This window comes from Narcine bancroftii, chromosome 1, assembly GCF_036971445.1.
Source record: "Narcine bancroftii isolate sNarBan1 chromosome 1, sNarBan1.hap1, whole genome shotgun sequence".
Classification (NCBI taxonomy): Eukaryota; Metazoa; Chordata; class Chondrichthyes; order Torpediniformes; family Narcinidae; genus Narcine; species Narcine bancroftii.
In genome coordinates, this window is record NC_091469.1 from 357,142,079 (window position 1) to 357,163,638 (window position 21,560).

General features: G+C 40.2%; 1 protein-coding gene across 7 annotated transcripts in view; it reads left to right on the forward strand.

Annotated features, from left to right (window-relative positions):
• LOC138749931 (protein SPMIP7) overlaps positions 1 to 13,730 on the forward strand; it is a 54,511-nt gene extending 40,781 nt beyond the window's left edge. The window contains exons 6-12 of one of the 7 annotated variants that reach the window (XR_011348952.1): positions 3,170 to 3,211; positions 3,295 to 3,402; positions 3,821 to 3,928; positions 4,952 to 5,060; positions 6,036 to 6,183; positions 12,017 to 12,493; positions 13,031 to 13,722. Coding sequence is in view for 6 of the 7 variants with exons in the window: in XM_069912021.1 (XP_069768122.1) it covers positions 3,170 to 3,211; positions 3,295 to 3,402; positions 3,821 to 3,928; positions 4,952 to 5,060; positions 6,036 to 6,183; positions 12,017 to 12,078 (577 nt within the window). In the remaining variant the exon portion in view is untranslated. Of the gene's footprint in view, positions 1 to 3,169; positions 3,212 to 3,294; positions 3,403 to 3,820; positions 3,929 to 4,951; positions 5,061 to 6,035; positions 6,188 to 12,016 lie in introns of those variants that run through there. The other 6 variants (XM_069912021.1, XM_069912030.1, XM_069912012.1 and 3 more) reach the window with 6 other exon arrangements.
• Positions 13,731 to 21,560: the final 7,830 nt, after the last annotated feature.

Here is a 21,560-nt window from a genome sequence, read left to right on the forward strand (position 1 = left end):
TAGCGATGAGGAACAAAATGAACCCTACACATACTCCATGCACCAACTGTGAGAAGGAAAACAACAGAAGAAAGGTAGAAATCGACTAACTAATAACCCCAACAAACTCCCGCCAAAAGATCAAGGTGAAAGCACACCAAGATGGCTGAGGGAGAGTTTGGGGAATTCAACAAAGTCGAAGAAAGTTGGGATAACTACGTACAATGGTTTAACCACTAATGCATAGCCCACAATATTATGGAAGGTCCAGTAAACCGAAAATGTGCCCTCTTCCTCAGTATAATGGGCAACATTCGACCTCCTTAAGACCTTGCTGGCCCCAGAGGATCCAGGGATGAAGACATTCAATGAATTATGCACAGCTCTAAGGAACCATTTGTCAGCCCCAAACCACCAGTTATGGCAGAAAGGCAACAATTCTATAAAAGGAGAGAAGGACCAGGAGAAACAGTAAATGAATACAGTGTCATCGTTGTGCAAACTGGCGGAGCACTGTCATTTCGAGTAGTTTTGAAATCAGGCACTGTGAGACAGATTAGTGATGGGGCTGGTAAATTGCCAGGCAAGGCAAAAATCATTAGCAATGGATGAAGATGTTGCATTACAGATTGCATACAGAGTTGCCTGCAGCATTGAAATGGCAGATAAAAACTTGGAATTGGGTCAACCAGACCTACTGGTCGGGAGGTCTTCCCACCAACAATGCTTCAATTGTGGGAAATACAACCACCGACCAGAAAACTGTTTCTTCAAAAATTCTAAATGCAAGCATTGCAAAACAGAAGGACACATCAAAGCTAAATGTCTGCTTCTAAAGCACAGGTGGCCTGCAAATAAACAGGCAGTTAAAGTCAAAACAATTGCAGAGAGAGAGGCAACCCAGCAACGATGATAACAGCCCAACGGCTGACCTTAAGTGGCGGAGCACTCAAGCTCCTGAAATTTCAGCTCCTGAGATATTACACATCTGAAGAATTAATGGAGGAAATGCAACAATCTTTATACAGCTAAAAATAAACAAACACCCCCTGAAGATGGAGTTAGACACAGGAGCAGAGGTGTCCCTAATGTCGTTACGTGTAAAAGAACGCTTGCTCCCAGTAAAAACAACTCTAAGATCTGTTACAGGAGACAGAACCAAAGTATTTGGAGAAAGTACTGTCCAAGTACAATACAAACAACAGCAACCAAAAACACTATACACCACAGATAACCAGGGACCAGCACTTTTCAGAAGAAACTGCCTACAACACATTCCGCTAGACAGGCTAGAAATCAGTTCAATACTAAATGTAAACCACAATGACACCTCCCAGCCAGAACTCGACCAAACCCTCAACAACCTCCAACAAAAATTGGGGGAAATCAAAGGTGTTCAAGCCAAACTGCAATTAAAAGATAATACAGAACCAAATTTCTTCAAAGCCAGAACAGTCCCATTTGCTATGAAAGGAAAAATTGAAGCTGAATTAAACAGACTAAAACATGAAGGCATATTAGAACCAATACAATACAGCGATTGGGCAGCGCCCATCGTACCCATACAAAAAGCAAACGGTGAGATTTGCATTTGCGGCGATTACAAAGTCATCATCAATCCGTCACTCAAAATACCCGAACATCCTATGCCCAAGGCAGAAGAATTGTTCCAGGCACTAAATTGAGGGCAAAAATTCACAAAACTAGATTTGTCACAAGCAGATCCCAGGATTGACTGTCTACGAGCTATCTTTTCCACTTACGGATTGCCTCATGAATTAGTTACGGACAATGACCCTCAATCCACATCAGAACATTTTTTAAAATTTATGTGTGACAACAATATCAGACATATTTTGTCCACACCCTATCACCCAAGTACTAATGGGGAGGCAGAAGGTTTTGTACAAACATTCAAAAAAGTAATGAAAACCGTGAAACTTCTAAATGCCTTCTGACACACAAAATCACAGATTTCGCATTGGGATACAGAAACATGCCGTATTCTACCACAAAATGTACACCAGAAGAACTAATGATTGGATGTTACCTGCAGACCAGGCTGTCCATAGTTCATCCAGATCTGGGTCTCAGATTGTGAAAAACAGCATTCCCACAAACCTCACCTAGAACATTGGAAGTAGGCGAGAGAGTTCTGGTACAAGATTATAGACAATATAATAGGAGTAATCTTACAAAAATTGAGCCCCTGCTCATACTCTGTTCTAGTGGGGGACAGATTGTGGAAGTGACACATTGACCAATGACAAGTTAACCAACACTGAGGTCCATGAACTGCCTCATGAACTAGAGGAGATGGAACCAGACCTGCCGTGGCTTGCCCCGACCATCCCACCCCTCAGGCCAAGTGAGGGGAGGGGGGAGGGCAGAGACGGTCACAGAGCCGAGGAGTCCAGAAACTGAGACATGCAGCCAGGAGGACAGTGAAGATGGGTAGTCACTGCTGAAGGTCAGCGAAGGTGGGCAGTCGCCGTTGACTCAATCGCCGATCCAACTATATACAGGTCCTGAGCAAAGCTCAGCACAGCAAACCACGCCAAGGCGGTGCATAAGAGAAAGAAGACCACCTGAATGCTTTAAGGACTATGTGCCCTGATTATTATTAAATACTTTCCCTTTTATAATTATAATTACTCATGAGATGTATGCTAATTCTCACCTGTCGTCCTGTACCCGATGTAATCTTATTAGTTTGAAGGCACCCATACAGCATTTACAGCACGGTTAAGGGGGTGGGTGGGTGTGGGGGGATATGGAAAATGTGTTGGGTATAAGCTCACCCCCTGCTGGACATCATGATGCTCATGTCATGATGTCACCCTTCCACACATATATATAAAAAACTCTGTGTGTCAGTAGCCATGTTATTCTAGTAGAAGTAAAGGATGAGAAAGCATCACGTCTCCGAGTTTTAATAGTGTGAGTTCATACACAACACAATCCCGCAAATATTATAGTGAAGATATCATTGACCTTATTTATTAGTGTAATGTATGGCAATTAAATGCCAAGTTCCGTGATTTTAAAAAATTCCTTTCAGTTATTATTGGTTTAGAACTTAACTTAAAATAAACTCTGGAAGGGTAATTAGTTACATAAATGAAGCTATTTTTGTGTTTGAATATAAAGAAATGTTGTGGAAATAATATTTATGTAATGTATTTTACAGTACAAGCCCTTTTCCCAGAATTCATCAGATTCCACTCTATAGGTAAGGTTCCACAATGACTGCAGAGTATTTTCTTGTTAGTGGATTTAAAATAATAATACCTTGATTTTTACCCCCCTTGGTAGTGGCTCCATTGGTGGCAATAACCTTGAGGATGTGGATAATCCTTACACTGAATTTATCCCCTTCACAATTCTTCGAAGCAAAGAACCACGACAAACAGATGCAAATTAGTATGTATCCAAAAATGTTATGTTTATTTAACAAGTAAGTTACCTTTTCATAAGTCTGATTATGATATTCAAAAAACTGTTAAATGCTTGAAATGGTCTGAGAGCATTGTTTCATAATTTCAAAGGTATATAAAGAATTCAGTGATAATTCAGTTGTCCGGTTAGTGTGTAGATATATTATACAACTCAGTTTAAATTATTGAATCATTAAAGTTCTGTGGAGCAATTTTACTATTGCATTTCTCTATGATTAGATTTATTGATGATGAAATTTGCCAATGGTTTAAATTGCTTTATTTTATCAATGTGATTTTTTTGGTTCATTTTAAAAACTTTCTGTAAATATTTGGTGTTCCTGATTCAGTTAACTCTTCCAGCAACAGGGCCACTTATTGTCTTATGTTTTTTTTTTCCAAAGTTGCTCAGAAATCCCTGGTTATACAGGGAAATGGCAGTGGACTGGCTCAGAATCTAACAAATCTAATATTTCAAGAATGTCCTGTGCCCCTCCAGAACAAGTGCAAAGGTAGGTGGTATCTTCACTAATGCTTGTAGTTATTTGCATAGTGGTGAGAATGCAACAAAATGCTTAACATTCACATGTGATATGAGATCAGCTCCATGTTGTCACCCAAATCTGAACTTGCACAACAATCTATGGGTGGATTTTGCAAATATCTTTGTGGAGTTTCATATGTATTGGGAGAAGCAAAGGGTATTTATGCCATTTGTGGTCAATGAGAAGCACCAAGCCCTATTCCCTTCGCACATGAATAGGAAATAAACCCACATATTAGGTGTTTTCATTCACAAGTGATTTTCTAAAGAGATTTATCACCATCTGCTGGTAGAACGGCCAAACTGCATAAATACAAAGTTTTCTCTGGGATGTCGAGGTCAGACACGATATCCATCTTAGGAATCCAATCTCATTGATAATACAGATTCAAAAGTCAATATAATAGCCCTGAATGAGTATTATTTTCAGGTAGTTTATTTTCCCTTTGATTGGTTTGGTCATGGTTTAGGGCAGTAGATTTAAAACTACCCCCCAAACTCACATTCCACCTTAAGCAATCCCTATGCCATAGGTGCTCTGTGATTAGTAAGTGATTGCTTAAAGTGGTATGTAAGTGGAAAGAAAAAGGTTTGAAAACCACTGTTTTACCTAATTGACTCATTATGTGAACAGTTTTATAACTCCAAAGGAAATGGGCCAATGACAATTTTTCTCAAGCAAAATATTTCAGTAACAATTGAGTCTAGAGCAATGGTTCTCAACCTTCTCTTCCCTCTCACATAGCACCTTAAGCAATCCCTTAATAATCACAAAGCACTTATGGCATAGGGATTGCTAAAGGTGGAATGTGAGTTTAGTGAGGGCAGTTTGAAAACCACTGGTTTAGGGCAAGATCTTTCAAATGTCTTTACTTCTATTCAGGAAGTCGTTCTCTTCCAATATGATATATCTGCTTTGGTTGTGAGAAGAGTATTTGAATAAACATAAAGATATATAATGCTCACAACATAACATTTTGTTTCTTTCCAGAATCCCTCCAGGCACTGAAAAACAGACAAATAATAGGCATCAATCACCCCTCTCTAAGATGGTGACAACGACTCCACCCTACAATCCATTTAATTCAAAAACATCTAAAGTACTTCTAAACCAATTTGTTTAGAAATATTATAAGAGATAACGTTTGCATTTGTGTTATGATTGCAACTGCATGTAGATTTAATATTTTTTTTTAATTTGGAAAATGAAATTAATAATTTTATAAACATTTTCTTCTTAATTCTATCAATTTTCTCCCCTTTGCTTCTGAAGACATTGACAGTAATTTAATGTATATAAATATCCATTGTGCATTTATATATCTGCATCATAAATATTGGGCAAAGTTGCATCTTGATTTTCACAAGAAAAATGTGAGAATGTGAAAGTTCAAGGAGTGAACACATATGCTTCAGTTTCTAGTCATTTAATGTGTCTCCAAAATTGAATTTGGACTTGCAGGTTGCCCTCTAAGTCATGGTGTATAAAGAACTTGCCACCCAGAAACAGTTTCTTTTTAGAAATCCACTGATAGTGGGTTGACCAAAATCATGATGACCTGAATCTGTGCCTTATCGTGTGCAGTGGTCGAGTTTGTGGGGATTTCTTTGCGCATTCGCTAAGTTTTCTTATTCATGACAATTAGTGATCATTTAGCCTTGTGATTTCAACCCTTTTAAAAAAAAACTATTAAAAACTATATGCTAGAACTAGATTTTCTCATTCCAGTGTATATAAATAGGGAGCCGTGTGTATAGTATATATTTCACTGCATTCGTACAAATTGTTTTACGATATTCAAAAATGTTCAACCTTGACTTATCATACCAACAACTCGTGGTTTTGAAGGAATGTGAATCAAGTCTTTGGATATTAATCCAGGTTTTCATCACCTCAAGGGAATCAATATTTGAAGTTGATATTTACTCTTACCACTGTGAAGCCATATTTTCTTAATTTGCATAAATAGAGTTCAATGGGGAAGACCACAACACCCCAAATTGAAGGGGATTACATTTTATTTGAATAATTTTGAAGTTTCAAGAAGTTTAATATTCTTTATTGTTTTTGATAGCTTGCTATCAAAGGCATTTTCATTTTTGTGGCTGCATGTTGTGTCCCTAAGCCTGATGTGATGCTCACAAGACTGTGGGGGATCCAGCTAGTTCTCCAACACCACACTCAAGCTGAATCTGAAGATTACTATGAAGACAAGGCCACATGTAGGTAATTGCTACTGATGTTGAATTCTTGCAGAATAAAATCAGAAATTTTAATTAATTTTAATTTAGAGCTACAGCATGGTAACAGGCCCTTCTGGCCCATGAGCCCGTGCCACCTAAGAACCCCATATATTTTTGGAGGGTGGGAGGAAAGCAGAGAACCCAGAGGAAACCCACATAGGTCAAAGGGAAAAAGTACAAACTCCTTGCAGACAGGGCCGCCCAGGTTGCTGGTGCCGTGAAAGTGTTACACCAACGACTACATTAACCGTGCTGAGTGTGAAGTGTTCAAAATGGAAATAACGTTGGCACTCCGAGATTAAATTATACATCAACAAATTATTTCCATGTTTATTTTCGTGATTCTGCTCAAGCTTGCTCTGCCTTTGAAGCCACATGGCAGTGGGTGTACTAAATTCAGATTTGCAGAAGGCATTTGAAAGTGTTCAAGTTTGGAAAATACAAGCTCATGGTATAGAAGCTAACATAACAGTGTGAGTAAAAGATTGGGGGCCACCAGTCAAAAATAAATCTTTTTAAATTCCACATCATTGCATAAGCCAGTATTCCAAGTACATGTCAGAAATCCAACACCAGCAGTATTTTCCACTGTATAGTTGGAGCTTGAGGTTCTCATGTTCATTTACATTATATTGTGTACTACCCAGCTTCTGTTCTGATTAGTGAATCAGTTGAGAATGTAGTGTTTATGAGAGCCATTTAGTTTCTTTTTCATATCACAGGGAAAGGAAAATCTATTATAGTAAATCAACAGAAATCAACATCTTGGCATTTTGAAAGATTGTTCCTTTGTTATTCACTTCATGGGTCATTAAAGGTCGGAACTGAAGGTTATTTGAAGTTAATTAAAAAAAGCTGCTTAGACACCATAACTGGGAAATTAGGCTAATGGGGTTATTTATAAAAAAATAATTTAAATCTGCATCTGTAAAAGTATGAGGAACTCTGAAAAATTAATCTCTAGAGGTAGAGAATTGTACAACATGAAAACCGCATTGCACCTATACTATTTGCATGTTAGATCTGTTTCCCTATACTCCTTTCTTGGCTACATACCTATTCAAACCTTTTAAACTGTAACTATCTATCTCATTCACTTCCTCTGCCAACACTTTCATTTAATCACCACCCTCTGTGAGAGATTTGCTTCTCAGATCTCCTTTAAATTTCTCCTCTCATCTTAATTCTGCATGTCATGCAGTTTTACATTCTCCCACCCAACGAAGAAGACTCTGTATCTTCCCTATATATGTCTCTTATAATTTTATAATCCTCAACAAGGTCAATGAAAGCCTCCAGTGAGAATAACCCCAGTCTATCTAGTCTCTATGACTATGGCGCTCCATTCCATCCAACATCCTGAATCTATCATGCACTCTTTCTAATGCTACACATCCCTCCTGCAGTGTGGTAACCAGGACTGTGCATAATACTCAAAGTGCACACAAAGTTTTATCCTATGAAGAATTGGAAGGGTCATGAAAACAAATGGCTTCTTAATTTCCTTTTCTATCCTTTTCAGGAAGCTATGAACTTGGTCCCCAAGATCTCTTTGCATATTAACATCCTTGCTATTTACTGTATGTGTCGTGTTGGTATGCGACAATTCCTCCCCAATTGCACACTTGTCTGGATGATGCATTACCTCACATTTGTCTCGATGTTAAGGTTAAAGGTTGGTTTGGATCCTGTTCCTCGATCCTTTACAAATATGCACTTCTATATTAGGGTGCAGTTTCTACTACTCCATTGTGCTACTTTATTTGCCGTAAATTGCGAGAAAACCAGAGTTTTTCCCCATGCAACTCAATCAAAACCAAATGACAATACTCAAAGATAACAGCAATTGATTTAATTTAATTTATGTCTTTTCTGGGAATTCAAAAGGATTCTGTGATTAAAGTACAATATTTTGTAATAAATCACTTTTTAATTATATCAATCAAACAGCAGCAAGTTATGACTTTTACTATGTTAAAGAATAATTTTAAAGCAGCTTGAAACAAGAAAACACAGAGGGAGTAGACCCTTCAATGAGATGGCTAGACTGAGCTTCCTGCTTGTTCTGCATAACCCATTAGAGTCCAGTTGACCCTTGAATATATTTAAAGGCTTAACCACCACAAGTTTCTGCAAGAGAGAACTCCAAAGATTCAAAACCATTTGGGAAAATAATTGCCTCGCTCTCCCATCAATGTTAAGTTGTTAGCCCTGTTATCCTGAATTTCAGATCCCTCCAGCAGGGGGAAACATCCTGACACGAATGACCTGGTCAGAATTGTGCATTTTTCCACACATTCTACATATATTTTCCTCTTAGGAAACCACTCTCTCCCACTTACCCCCAGTCCCAGGAATCAGTCCAATCATTGCATTGTCTTCCTTCCTCCAATAACAAACCAAAAGTTATGCTGCCCTCCCAAGCCTTATGTGTACCAATATGGATAAAGTTGCATTTTCCCTCATTGTGCTTTCAAAATTCAAGATTCCTTTATTGTCATGTCTTCTTCTTTTGGCTTGGCTTCGCGGACGAAGATTTATGGAGGGGTAAATGTCCACGTCAGCTGCAGGCTTGTTTGTGGCTGACAAGTCTGATGTGGGACAGGCAGACACGGTTGCAGCGGTTGCAGGGGAAAATTGTTGGGTTGGGGTTGGGTGCTGGGTTTTTCCTCCTTTGTCTTTTGTCAGTGAGGTGGGCTCTGCGGTCTTCTTCAAAGGAGGTTGCTGCCCGCCGAACTGTGAGGCGCCAAGATGCACGGTTGGAGGCGATATCAGCCCACTGGCGGTGGTCAATGGGGCAGGCACCAAGAGATTTCTTTAAGCAGTCCTTGTACTTCTTCTTTGGTGCACCTCTGACACGATGGCCAGTGGAGAGCTCGCCATAGAACACGATCTTGGGGAGGCGATGGTCCTCCATTCTGGAGATGTGACCTACCCAGCGCAGTTGAATCTTCAACAGCGTGGATTCGATGCTGTCGGCCTCAGCCATCTTGAGTACTTCGATGTTAGGGATGAAGTCGCTCCAATGAATGTTGAGGATGGAGCGGAGACAATGCTGGTGGAGGCGTTCTAGGAGCCGTAGGTGATGCCGATAGAGGACCCATGATTCGGAGCCGAGCAGGAGTGTGGGTATGACAACGGATCTGTATACGCTTATCTTTGTGCGGTGTTTCAGTTGGTTGTTTTTCCAGACTCTTTTGTGTAGTCGCTGTTTACATCCGGTACCGCACGGATGGCAGTCTCTTCAATCTGAGGCACCTGAAAGCTCACACCAAGACTCAAGAGCAACTTGTCCGTGAACTACTCTTTGCAGACGATGCCGCTTTAGTTGCCCATTCAGAGCCAGCTTTTCAGCGCTTGACGTCCTGTTTTGCGGAAACTGCCAAAATGTTTGGCCTGGAAGTCAGCCTGAAGAAAACTGAGGTCCTCCATCAGCCAGGTCCCCACCATGACTACCAGCCCCCCCACATCTCTATTGGGCACACAAAACTCAAAACGGTCAACCAGTTTACCTATCTCGGCTGCACCATTTCATCGGATGCAAGGATCGACAACGAGATAGACAACAGACTCGCCAAGGCAAATAGCACCTTTGGAAGATTGTCATGTAATAGTACTGAATATAACATATTGCACAAAATTGCCTTCTGTCTGCTGTAAGGCAGACAAAGGATCACCTTTAGTGTTGCCTGACACTCTTAACAATATGAGAAAGAGATGTAAAAGAGTCCCTTTAGAGACAGTAAGTGTCCATGGATTCACCTCTAGTGCTTCTGCAGCCGCGCAGGCTCCTGTTCAATCCATCAGCAACGTGAGCTCCAGATCCAGACCTCTGACATGATCAGGAAGAAGCATTCAGCACCCGAGGCCCTTTGGGTCCTATTTTCCCCTTAGCACCCACTCGGATCTTGACTCCGATACCTCGTTCCCTTGAGCCTCATTCCCCTGAGTCAGTCTCAGCAGCCTGCAACCCATGCGGGTCTCCCGACCACAAGACACCAACTGCCCATAGCCTATGTGTACCTTCAGCCACTGAGCCGCTCGCTGGATCACTGCCATGTGACCATCCTAGAGAGCTACTTCTCAACAGGGGCATTTTCCCCATTTCTTGTGTCCTTCACTGGTCCAATTCTCCCCCTGGTTTCTGTAACCCCCTTATGGCTACTGCCAAGCACAGGCACCACAATCTTGGGCACAGAGCGTGCAGTGCAGGATTATAAAATAATACCCCATTGTTATCATTTGACCTGCCACCTTCTTGTCTTTTCACTGTTGCTATACCTGTGGTAGACATCAGCCTTCTTTACAACATACTTTTATATTTGTCCATTTATCTTCAACAACCATAGTCCCTCCATTTAAATAAGGATGTTTTTTTTTTCCCCCTGCTCAGAGATCCCCAAACCTGAGTGAAAGAAGAAGCTAGGCAGATACAAGCCAATCATGTTAACATTGAGGTTGGGAAAAATTTAGACATAATAGTTAAGGAAAGAATGATAGGCAATTGTGGAAGTTTGAGTTAATGGGAGAACCAGTGCAAATCTGTTAAAGTCCTATCATCTTTGACCAATTGAATTTTTTTAAGCAGTTGATCAAGTGGATTCAATAGGTTTTGTCAATACAGTATAGCTTTTCAGAAGATATTTGATAAGATCAAGATGAAAGGTTGGTCAGCAAAATTAGACCAGTGTATAAATGTATATAAATTTCTAAAGGTGGCAAGAAAAGTGGAACAAAGTGATGAATACAGCAAATAGAACCATGTGCTTCACAAATAATAAAATGTAGTATAAAAACAGGTAGGTTACACTGAAGTGAACAAAGACACTAGAGGGACTCAGCAGATTATGTAGCATCCATGGAGAGAAATGGTCAGATAACATTTCAGGTGAGGGCCCTTATCAAGACTTTTTCCATAAAATATTCCATCCCCAAACATTGACTGACCATTTCTCTCCATGAAAGCTGCCTGGCCCATCGAATTCCTCCATCTTTGTTTCTGTCTCTCAAGGTTAGACTGCACCTGCACAAACTTCTGGTTAGGCCACAAGTGGGGCATTATATTCAGTTCTCATCACCACATTTTAGACAAGGATACAAGATCCTAAACATTATTCAGAGGAGACTTACTGAAGCAAGATAGGTTGAAAGAAGATTTGACAGAGGTATAACAAATAGTGATAGATTTAGATTTGATAAGTAGATCAATGACAAGAGAACACAGATATATTAGTGGGTAACATATACAGGGGAGATAGGATGGCAAAACATTTTTTTTTGTTGTAAGAGTTTCTGATCTGGAATACAGAGCTTTCAAAAGGTAATTAGATAGGTACTAGTGTAATAATTTGTAAAGCTTCAGGGAAAGATAGAGGAAGGGGACTCAATTGATTGCATTCTGTACTATTTTAACATTAAGACTTGCGTGTAACTTGTAACTTCAATTTTCAAAAATACTTCCAAGAACAACCAAAGATTTGGTTTCATTGGTTCTTGGCAGATTTCAGCTCATCATTTGAAATGAAACATAGGAAAAAAATAATGCAGTTATGGGTTATGGACACTGTCAATTGCTTCCAGAGGGAAACATATTGTAGTGTTTGCTTGGGATTATGCTTGGGCTTTATAATAGACAACTTCAAGGTGAACATAAAGATAATTTCAGATTGTTGTATTACTTAGAAAGTTGGGGAAATATTAAAGTAACTTTTATTGAATTTATTATGTTTAATCACATAATGATGCTGATACATTAGTTCAATTGATCTAAAAATGTTCTGCCGCTGATTTTCATTTGTGCCTCTCGTGTCAGTGTCCAACGAGAGATGGCCAGGATTGATAGACTCCAGTTGCCCTGATGCTGCTTTTCCATGATCGCAATGTCCTGTGAAACCTTTCATCATGTTTGTCGCTGACTGCATCAAGATCATTAGGGAAGAAGTCCAAGTGCGAATGGAGAAAATGGATTATCAATGACGTGTTGCAATTCACGATTTTGTATGCTTGAAACGTGTTAAAAATATGACAGGAATTCACAAAAATAGGTTATATCTTTAAAAATAGGTATGTGATAAGGAAATGTTTAAGATGATTTTTGTGATCAGTGGCCCAAAATCCATAAAATACATCCAAAAGTGTTCAGGAAGAAAATTCTTCATTGTCCAGTGATCAGATTAATGCATGGATAAATATTCCATTCCTATTTTAATTCATAAATTTGTTGGTTGGTTTTACAGTCCATTAAATCCTGGTGGCATACACCTTTGGAAACATCACAAAGTAACTTCCAGTGAGTATTAACAGAAAATGTTGGAAACTCTCAGCAGGTGGCAGCATTTATGGAAAGAAGCAGTCACAATTTCTAGTGAAGGGCCACTTGTAGCAATGGATGCTGGACCTGAATTGTTAACGGATTGCTTTTCTTGCAGAGGCTTCTCAATTTGCTGAGTATTTTCAGAATTATATTTTTATTTCAGATTTCCAACACATTGCAGTATTTGCATTTCTTGCTTGTTGACTCCAGTAGCTCTTTTGAGAATAGAGTAAAATCAAACCTGACAAGTTTACATACGTAATTTTGATTATAAGTTTGAATATAGGAATTCATAATGGTAAAGAGCAATATTGTGTTCACTTGGAAAGCATAGTAATTTGGGTTGAAATGCTGGTGGGGTCCATTTCATAAGGCAAGTTTTGCACCTACTATTCCAATCCTATGTTACCCTGAGTATATTTGTGATGTGGAGTATGTGTGCTCTGATTCTAAACTGAGCTGCCACTAAATTTTTTATGGGATAGTCATATATCTCATTCATCTTGTCTACAGCTAGGAACAGAACTCAGAAAATAAGGAACGCTTCTATTCCACCATTCCATCAAGTTTGCACGTGAGACTTGGCATAAGTAAAAACTTAAAATATTGGAATGTTACTTGCACTGAGTGTGTGAGAAAGCACCTTTCACCACCTTTATTAGCATGTCAGAAATCATAGAATTGATAATTAAAAGGGTGCTTACTACCTTAGAATTTTTTCTCATAAATTAAGATTATTAAATGTTGCCATCTCATCTCATAAAGTTTGATAGTTATTTGTTAATCAAGATTATGTACGTTTTTACTTAATTTGATCATTTTTCTTGTATGATCTTCCTGCATTACCTATGTAACTTCTTGTGCTGAAGGATAAATGTATTCAATGCTCGTACCATTTCTGAGATGTTTTAAATTTAGAATTTTTCGACTATGGAAAAAAAAACTATATGCTTGAAGGAAGCATAAGCATTGACAAAGCTTGTCAGTACAATACCAATCACTTGTCCAGTTGTTATGTGTGTGCTGTGGAGTTATGAAGTTTTGGATTTGGTTCCAGTTCTTCTTTTATGTGTCACAGTACAGAGGAAAACATGTTAGTTTCTAAACAAAATATAAAAAATAAACCCCTTACACTATTATTCTTCATTTCCCTTATCTAAATGTTGCTCTTTAAATCCAGTGTTTTATGTGAAAAACCTTGATGTGTTTTCTTTGAAGTGACAATTTTTTTATCATGCATCTGAGAATAAATGGCTTGGTTTTCATTCAGTTAATTTTTTTATAAAAAAAAGAAGCCTGGAATTTGCTTTAAACCTATTGTTAGAAAGAAGTTTTGAAAACTATAGATGGAAATTACTTATGCTAAAGCCTTACTCTCTGAGGCTTTTCACCACTCCACCATTGCTCTTTGCTGAAAACCAGTAAACGATTTTAAAAAGCAAACTGCTGGAGGAACTCAGAGGGTCATGCAGCATGTGTGTGGTGTAGGGGCGGGAAAACAGGGATTATTAATGGTTCAGGTCAAGATCTTGCATCAGGATTCAAACTGAAGTGTTGACATTTTGTGCCACTTCAGGGATGCTGTTTGACCTGCTGAAACCCTGCAGTTCATATTCCAGCATCGCCAGTCTCTCGTGTCTCCAGCCAAAAGATTATCATCATTGTTCTTCCACCATTATCTGACCATTGACACTTGTACAATACTGAAAAGTAGTGGTATTGTACACTTACATCAGAGAGATTTATTTCCCATGCAAATAAATCTTTGCAAATGTCCTCACTTTGTTCTGTTAATCTAATTCCTCAGAATGAACTTTGTAAAAATCCAAATATATGAACAGCATGGAAATGGGCCCTTTAGTCCAACTCGTCCATGCCAACCAAGTGATCCATCTGAGTTGGTCGCTTTAAATCTTTTCTCTGACCATATCCAAATGGATGATATGTTTAGTGTTGTGGTTAACATAATGCTATTACAGCGCAAGCAAGTTTCAAATATGATGCTGTCTGTAAGGAGTTTGTACCTCCCCATGTCTGTGTGGGTTCCCTTCAGGTGCTCCTGTTTCATTCCACCCTCCAAAAACATATGGCGCTTATATGTTAATTGGTGTATTTGGGTGGCACGGGCTGGTGGGTCAGAAGGGCCTGTATTGTAACTAAATTTTTAAAAATTAAACTTATCCTTTAAATGTATTTCTACCTCCCTCTGTCACTTTCTCATGCCAGTTGGTTCCATATACTATATGCACTGCCGTCTACGTTAAAGAGTTGCCCCTCAGGTCTAGTTTAAATCTTCCACCCCCCCCCCCACCCCCTCACCTTAAACATATGCTCTGGTTTTGGTTTTTCACATTCCTACTAGCCACATGGCCACTTTTATGGAATTATGTAGTCTCTCATTCTTACAATACTCCCCAGGACCTTGCTATTCATTATGTACGTCCTATCTTGGTTTAACTTCTCAATATGCATCACTTGTCTGACTTGCATTCCATCTGCCATTCCCAGTTTATCTCTATCCCATTGTAACTTCAATCAATCTGCTTCATTGCCCACCACACCACCAACTTTGGTGTCATCTTCAAGCTTACATTTACATTCTCATATAAATTGTTTATATATCTGAAAAATTACAGTGGGCTCAGCGCTGATCCCTGCAGCACACCACTGTACGCTACAGGATTCCAATCTGAAACATAAGCCTCCACTACTGTCTGTTTACACCAAGCTAATTTTATATCTAATTTGCCAGTTCACCCTGGATCCCATGTGACCCCACTTTCCAGACCAGTTTCCCATGTAGAACCTTGTCAAAGCCTTATGAAAGGACAAACAGACAGTGTTCACCACCCTGCCCTCATCATACCTTTTGGTCAGCTCTTCAAAAACTCAATTTGTGAGACATAATTTTCCACACACAAAGCTATACTACTATCCCTGATCAGTCCTTGTGTCTTTCCAAATGCAGATAATCCTGTCTCTCAGAAATACCACTAATAACTCTCCTACCATTGATATTGGACTCACCTGTGTGCAATACCCTGGCTTGTCCTTACAGCCATCTTTTTTCTTCATCAGAGAAAAATTACCTTACCATCTGACAAAACCTTAAACCTTTAAAGAAATAACTGGTTGGGAGTGTCAGGAGCTGTGCTTTGTTGCAGGGGAATTTAAATAGAAGCAGAGTGAGAATCTCAGCAACTGGTTGGTGATACAAATAGAGCTAGCAGCAAATACAAAAATGGAAGCTCAAGTAGTGCAATCATTGTTGGAGTGACCAGTGTTCGAGTGGCCAAGTGTGGGAGTGGTGAGTTAGAGGTTTTGGTTCAAGAGGCTTCAGCAAGCAGAGGATGCACCAATGCTACATGTATCCTATGTTTTATTCTCCCAATGTTCTCAAGTTTAATTTCAAGTTTATTGTTGCATCATACCTGAATCAATTCTAATATGCATACAGAGTAGGAGAACATGACCACAATTACAGCATATAGTGTTACAGTGAATAGATCAATAAGGACATAGCAAGGGCAGCGTGAAAGCAGTGTTGTGAAGCTCACTCATGAATCTGATGACTGCAGGGAAGAAACTTCCTTGAAGCCTATTGGTGCACAATTTCCCATTGTTGAACCTTCTTTCCCATGGCAGGAGGGAGAAGAGAGTGCCCAGAGTGGGATAGATCCTTCACCATGTTGGCTACCTTTTCTTGGCAATAGAAAATGTCAATGAAGTCCATGAAGGGGAGGAAGATTTGTGTGATGTTCTAAGCTGAATTCACTACTTGGGCAGCTCTTTCCAATCTTGAGCAGAGCAGCGCCGATATCTCACTGCAATGCATCTCGGTGGTATGCTTTTGAAGGTGCACCTTTTGAGACACAAGGCCGATGTGTCACACTTCTTTCGACTTATACTTTAATTGAATAAGATCAGTGTGCCAAATGCTCTCTTTGCAACCCTATCCACTGTTCACACCACTTTCAAGTAATTACTGTATGTATCTGCATTCCCTGAACCATGTTCTACCACTCTCTGCAGTGCCCTTCTGTTTACCATCTAAGTCCTACCCTGGTTTGTTATCCTAAAGTGCAACACCTCACAGTTGACCACGTTAAATTCCATTTGCTATTTTGCAACCTATTTTCCCTGCTGGTGCAGAACTTGTTGTTGGCTTTGAGGGCCTTTATTGCATCCATATTTGGAGCATTTGTACTGTTTTGGTCACCTATCAGAAAAAAAAAGATTGAAGGAGTGTAGAGAAAATTTCCAAGGATGTTGCCAGGCCTTGAAGAACTGAGTTATAGAGAAAGGTTGAGTAGGTTAGGAATTTATTCCCCCAAGTGTCAGAATGAGAGGAGATTTGATAGAGGTATACAAAATTATGAGTGCTATCTGTAGGGTAAGTGGTAGCAGGCTTTTTCCACTGAGTTTGGGTGAGACAAGAATAAGAGGATATGGGTTAATGTGAAAGGTGAAAAGTTAAGGTGAACATTTGGGGGACTTCTTCACTCAGAATGCGCTGCCAGCAGAGGTGGTGGATGCAGGTTCAATTTCAACACAGGAAAAATTTGGATAGGATAGGTACATGGATTGGAGGGGTATGGAGGGTTATGGTCTGGGTGCAAGTTGATAGGACTAGGCAGAAAAATAGTTTCCAAAGGGCTTGTTTCTGTGCTGCAGCGTTCTATGGTTCTCTAGTTCCATTACATCCTCAATCTTAATGTCATCTGCAAATATTGCTGATCTGATTTATCACATTATCATCCAGATCATTGATATAGATGACAACAATGGACCTAACACTGATCCTGAGGCACACCACTAGTTACAGGCCTCCAGTCAGAAACCCAATCCTCTACTACCACTCTCTGGCTTCTCCCATAAATTCAATGCCTTATCCAATTTAAAACTGAACCTTCTTGACCAATCTACCATGTGTAACTTTGTCAAAGGCCTTACTTAATTCTGGACAATATCCACTGCCTTTCTTTCCTTGACTTTCATGGTAACCTTCTCAAAAAACTCCATAAGATTAGTTAGGCATGACCTACAACACACAAAGTCATGATGAATATCTGTAATCAGTCCATGACTATCCAAGTACTTATAAATCTGGTTCCTTAGAAATCCTTCCAATAAGTGTTGATGTCAGGCTCACCTGCTTACAAATACTCCGATTACTCTCAGAGCATTTCTTAAATAACTGAATATTAGTTTTCTTTCAATCCTTCGGGACCTCATCCATGGCTAAGGATGTTTTAAATACCCCTACAGTTCTGCATGAGCCTTTGTCAAATCTGACGGAATATTTTGTCAGGCTCTCCATCCTTATTTGACTCAAGATGGGAAGTACCTCCTCCTCTGTAAGGCATATAGGGTTCATGACCTCATTGTTGTGTTACCTCACTTCTATAGATTCTTTGTGTCTGTCTCATGAGTAAATGCAGCTGCAAAAAAAAAAAAAAAATTTAAGATCTACCCCATCTGTTTTGGCTCCATACATACAGTTGATGACCACTTTGATCTTCAAGATTACCAATTTTGTCCTTGACTACCTTTTTACTCCAAATATATCTGTAGATGTCCTTGAGATTTTCCTTCACCTTGTCTGCCAGAGCCATCTCATCCTTTCTTTTAGACCCCTGTATGCTATTTGCGTTCTAATTTATTTGCTGCATTTGCCAGATAATATTTTTGTGTTTCAAGCAAAAGTACATCTCAATCCTTTTTAATTCATTTATTTGCAGTCTTATTTCCATTTAGACAATAGTCTCCCTTTAGATTTCTCTTATCAAAGTTCATAGTCTCACACGGTTCTACATTAAGGCCCATTTGCCAAGTTTTCACCCAGTCACTCAAGATACCTATTTTATGATGCAAATTCTCAATATCCTCTTTATGACACACCCATCCTCCTATTTTATTGCCACTGGGAAACTTGCATGCTGTCCCATCCTACAGGTCATTAAAATGAATAAGTGAGGCCATTGCAGTAGAGTCCCTGGTATCCAGAATTCAAGCATCCGGCTGTCTCAAACAACCAGCAAAAAAATCAAGCAAAATCAACTTTTAAAATTAAAATAAACAATAAAAAAAATAATAGGTAAAAAAAATGTAAGCTTTAAATTGTAAAAGTAAATTTTCTCTTTGGTGAAGATGGGCTTTGCTTGTCACAACTTTTTGAATAAACTTGTGTGAAACAGCAGTAGCATTGCTCAGGATGAAGAGCTGGTTGATGCCACTCACTTTTGGGGTGTCTCTCTTCTTATCTCTCCTTAGTAAGAATCGCCACGGTCAGACGCTTTATCTGTAAACTTGAGAGAAGGGGATTAATTATCTATAATGTTATTGTTCACCTTTCAGGCAGCTCCGTGGAAGGGGTGGAACCTGCAGATGCAGCGACAGTTAAATGTTTTCAAAGAATGGGACTGAAAATAAAGTAAAATACAATGTACATTGGTTTGCCACTGTAAGATCCCATCTGCACATGCATCCGTGATTTGCAGAGGAGTGACTCGTGTTTTTGCACGGGAGCGGAAAAAGTGCTAAAACAGTGTTAGATTGCAGGAAGAGCGACCTACAAATGGAATCAAACCCACAAACAAGCCCTCTGGAGAAGGATATGAGTGTAAAAAAAATTCCGGAGGTTCCCGGGTCCCGATTAAGGGCTGGGGCAGAGGCCGGGTGCCAAGAGTCCAAGGAGGAAGGCCTCCAAGAAGAGCCCCTGTAGCGATTTGTTAGGGCCAGAAGTCCAGCGTGTCTACTGGGGCGCAGTGACCCAGCTTAGGAGTAGTGATGCCGATCTACCTCTGCTGAGGGTGGGATCAGGTGGCAATGGCCTACCTTAGCTGAAGGTGGGGTCCAAGTCTGGCTGCACTGACCTGGCTTCGCTGAAGTCGGGATCTCAAAAAACAGGCAGTGATACCGTTATGCAGCTGCATGAGGTGAGCTGCATGATGCGATTGGACCTCAGTACATCGAGCGGCAGTGAAGGGGAGTACCTTGCACAAGAGCAGGTTAGGTCCTGATCTAAATCTCATGAATAGCATAGCGAAGTTGCTCACTTGATTGGCAAGATTAACCACCAGCCACAGAAAAGGCTGGCATGGTCTCTGCACAATGGAACCCCACTCGATCAGGGTCCGAGAATAAGGCCTTCCTGAAAGCAGAGCCCTCAAACTAGCAACAAAATTGTAAGTCGTCTGAATAAATTGGAAGAACTGGTGACAGCCATGGTGAGTAAGTTTCTTACATCATCAGAGTAGGGGGAGAATCTCTATGATTATACATGTGACAAGAATGAAGGGCCAATAATGAGGCCTAGTCACCCAAATCCCCATACACTGCTCAGGATGAGAGCTATATTCCGGCGATTGTTTCAAAGTTTGCAGTACAGAAGGGTATCGACCAGCCACTAGAGGATAATATTGTGGGGTCAATAACTTATATAGTATTGAATGCTTTTCAGGAGACGGTACTAGAAGAATCCATCAAGAAGTACCCCTGGCCTGTTAACTGTCCTCTGTTGGAGGTGCCTCAGGTAAACCCCATGATATGGGACACTTTGAACATTCCCACAAGGGCAAAAGACATAAAATTGCAAAGACAACAGGGATAACTGGTTAAAGGTATCTCTGCATTCACACAAATGCTCTCACACGATTTATCAGAGATCCAACATGACATTCTGGGGCTATTATCCCATGCAAACTATGAACTGAATGTCTTCAGGAAGGAGCTGATTAAGCCCAACCTAAATGTAAGGTATGTTTATTTGTGCAGACCATCTAACCCTGTAATGAAATTTCTATTTGGTGACGATCTCAGCAAACAGGTGAAAGATTTGAATGAGCAGCAGAAGGCAGCGGCTGGCAATGGTCAGAGGTTCGAGAGCACAGGCAAGAGAACTTGTTATGCTTAACCCCTATCACAGGTATGCAGGGGAATTTAAGTGGGTTATCTGAGGCAGTTTCCCCCTCCAAGCGGCAACAGCCAGCAAGGCTCAGGAAAGAGGGGCACATGGTAATGGGTTACCTAGATGATACCCTTATCATAGGTGAATTGTTCAAGGAAACAAAAAGGGCAGTAGCAGCCACCTCAAGATTATTAAGCCATGTGGGGTTTCTTATACATCCCGAGAAATCAGTGCTGGTGCCAACTAAGAAGCTAAAATTCCTCAGCTTCATTATTAATACAGAAGCCATGAAAGTTACCCTGCCTGAGGATAAAGTGGCAGAGATCAGGACATCCTGCAGAGGGCTCATGACAGAGTATCGTCCCTCCATAAGAAAGGTGGCCAGGTTCATTGGGAAACTGGTGGCAGCTTTCCTGGTGGTACAATATGGTTTGCTAAATAGTAGGTTGCTGAAAAGGGACAAAATCTCAGGTCTTAAGGCAGCTAGGGGACATTTTGACAGGCCCATGAGGATTACAAGTGAGGCCAGATCCAACCTGGCATGGTGGATTGACAATATCTCACTGGTTTACGCGAGGATTGAGCTCAGAAAGGTGGACCTGGAAGTCAGGTCAGACACTAGTGGTGAAGGATGGGGAGTCATGAAGCTAAAGGTCTCTGCTGGAGGCAGATGGATGGGCAGAGAACTTAGGGAGGCCTCAAAATCCGGTATCAATTATTTGGAAATGCTGGCGGGTTTCTTAGCACTGAAGTCATTCTGTGCAAGGGAAGCTGACATTCATGTACTGCTGAGGTTGGATAAAACCTCCCTCAATTATATGGGTGGTCTTAAATCTGCCTCCTGTAACAAGTTAGCCATTGAATGCACTGGTGCATTCAGAGAAAAAATTGGGTTACAGCCACCTACCTGCCAGTTTGGATAAATGCGCAGGCCAACCTGATGTCCAAGAAATTCAATGATAACACTGAGTGGACTTTGGGGGCAGAAATACTTTAAAATGCTAGCAGACACCTTTGGCATGCCAGAGATACATTTGTTCACATCCAGGCTTAATGCCCAGGTTCTGAGGTTCATGTCCTGGCTGTAGGATCCCCAAGCTGAGGCCATTGAATCCTTTACCCTAGATTGGGCTA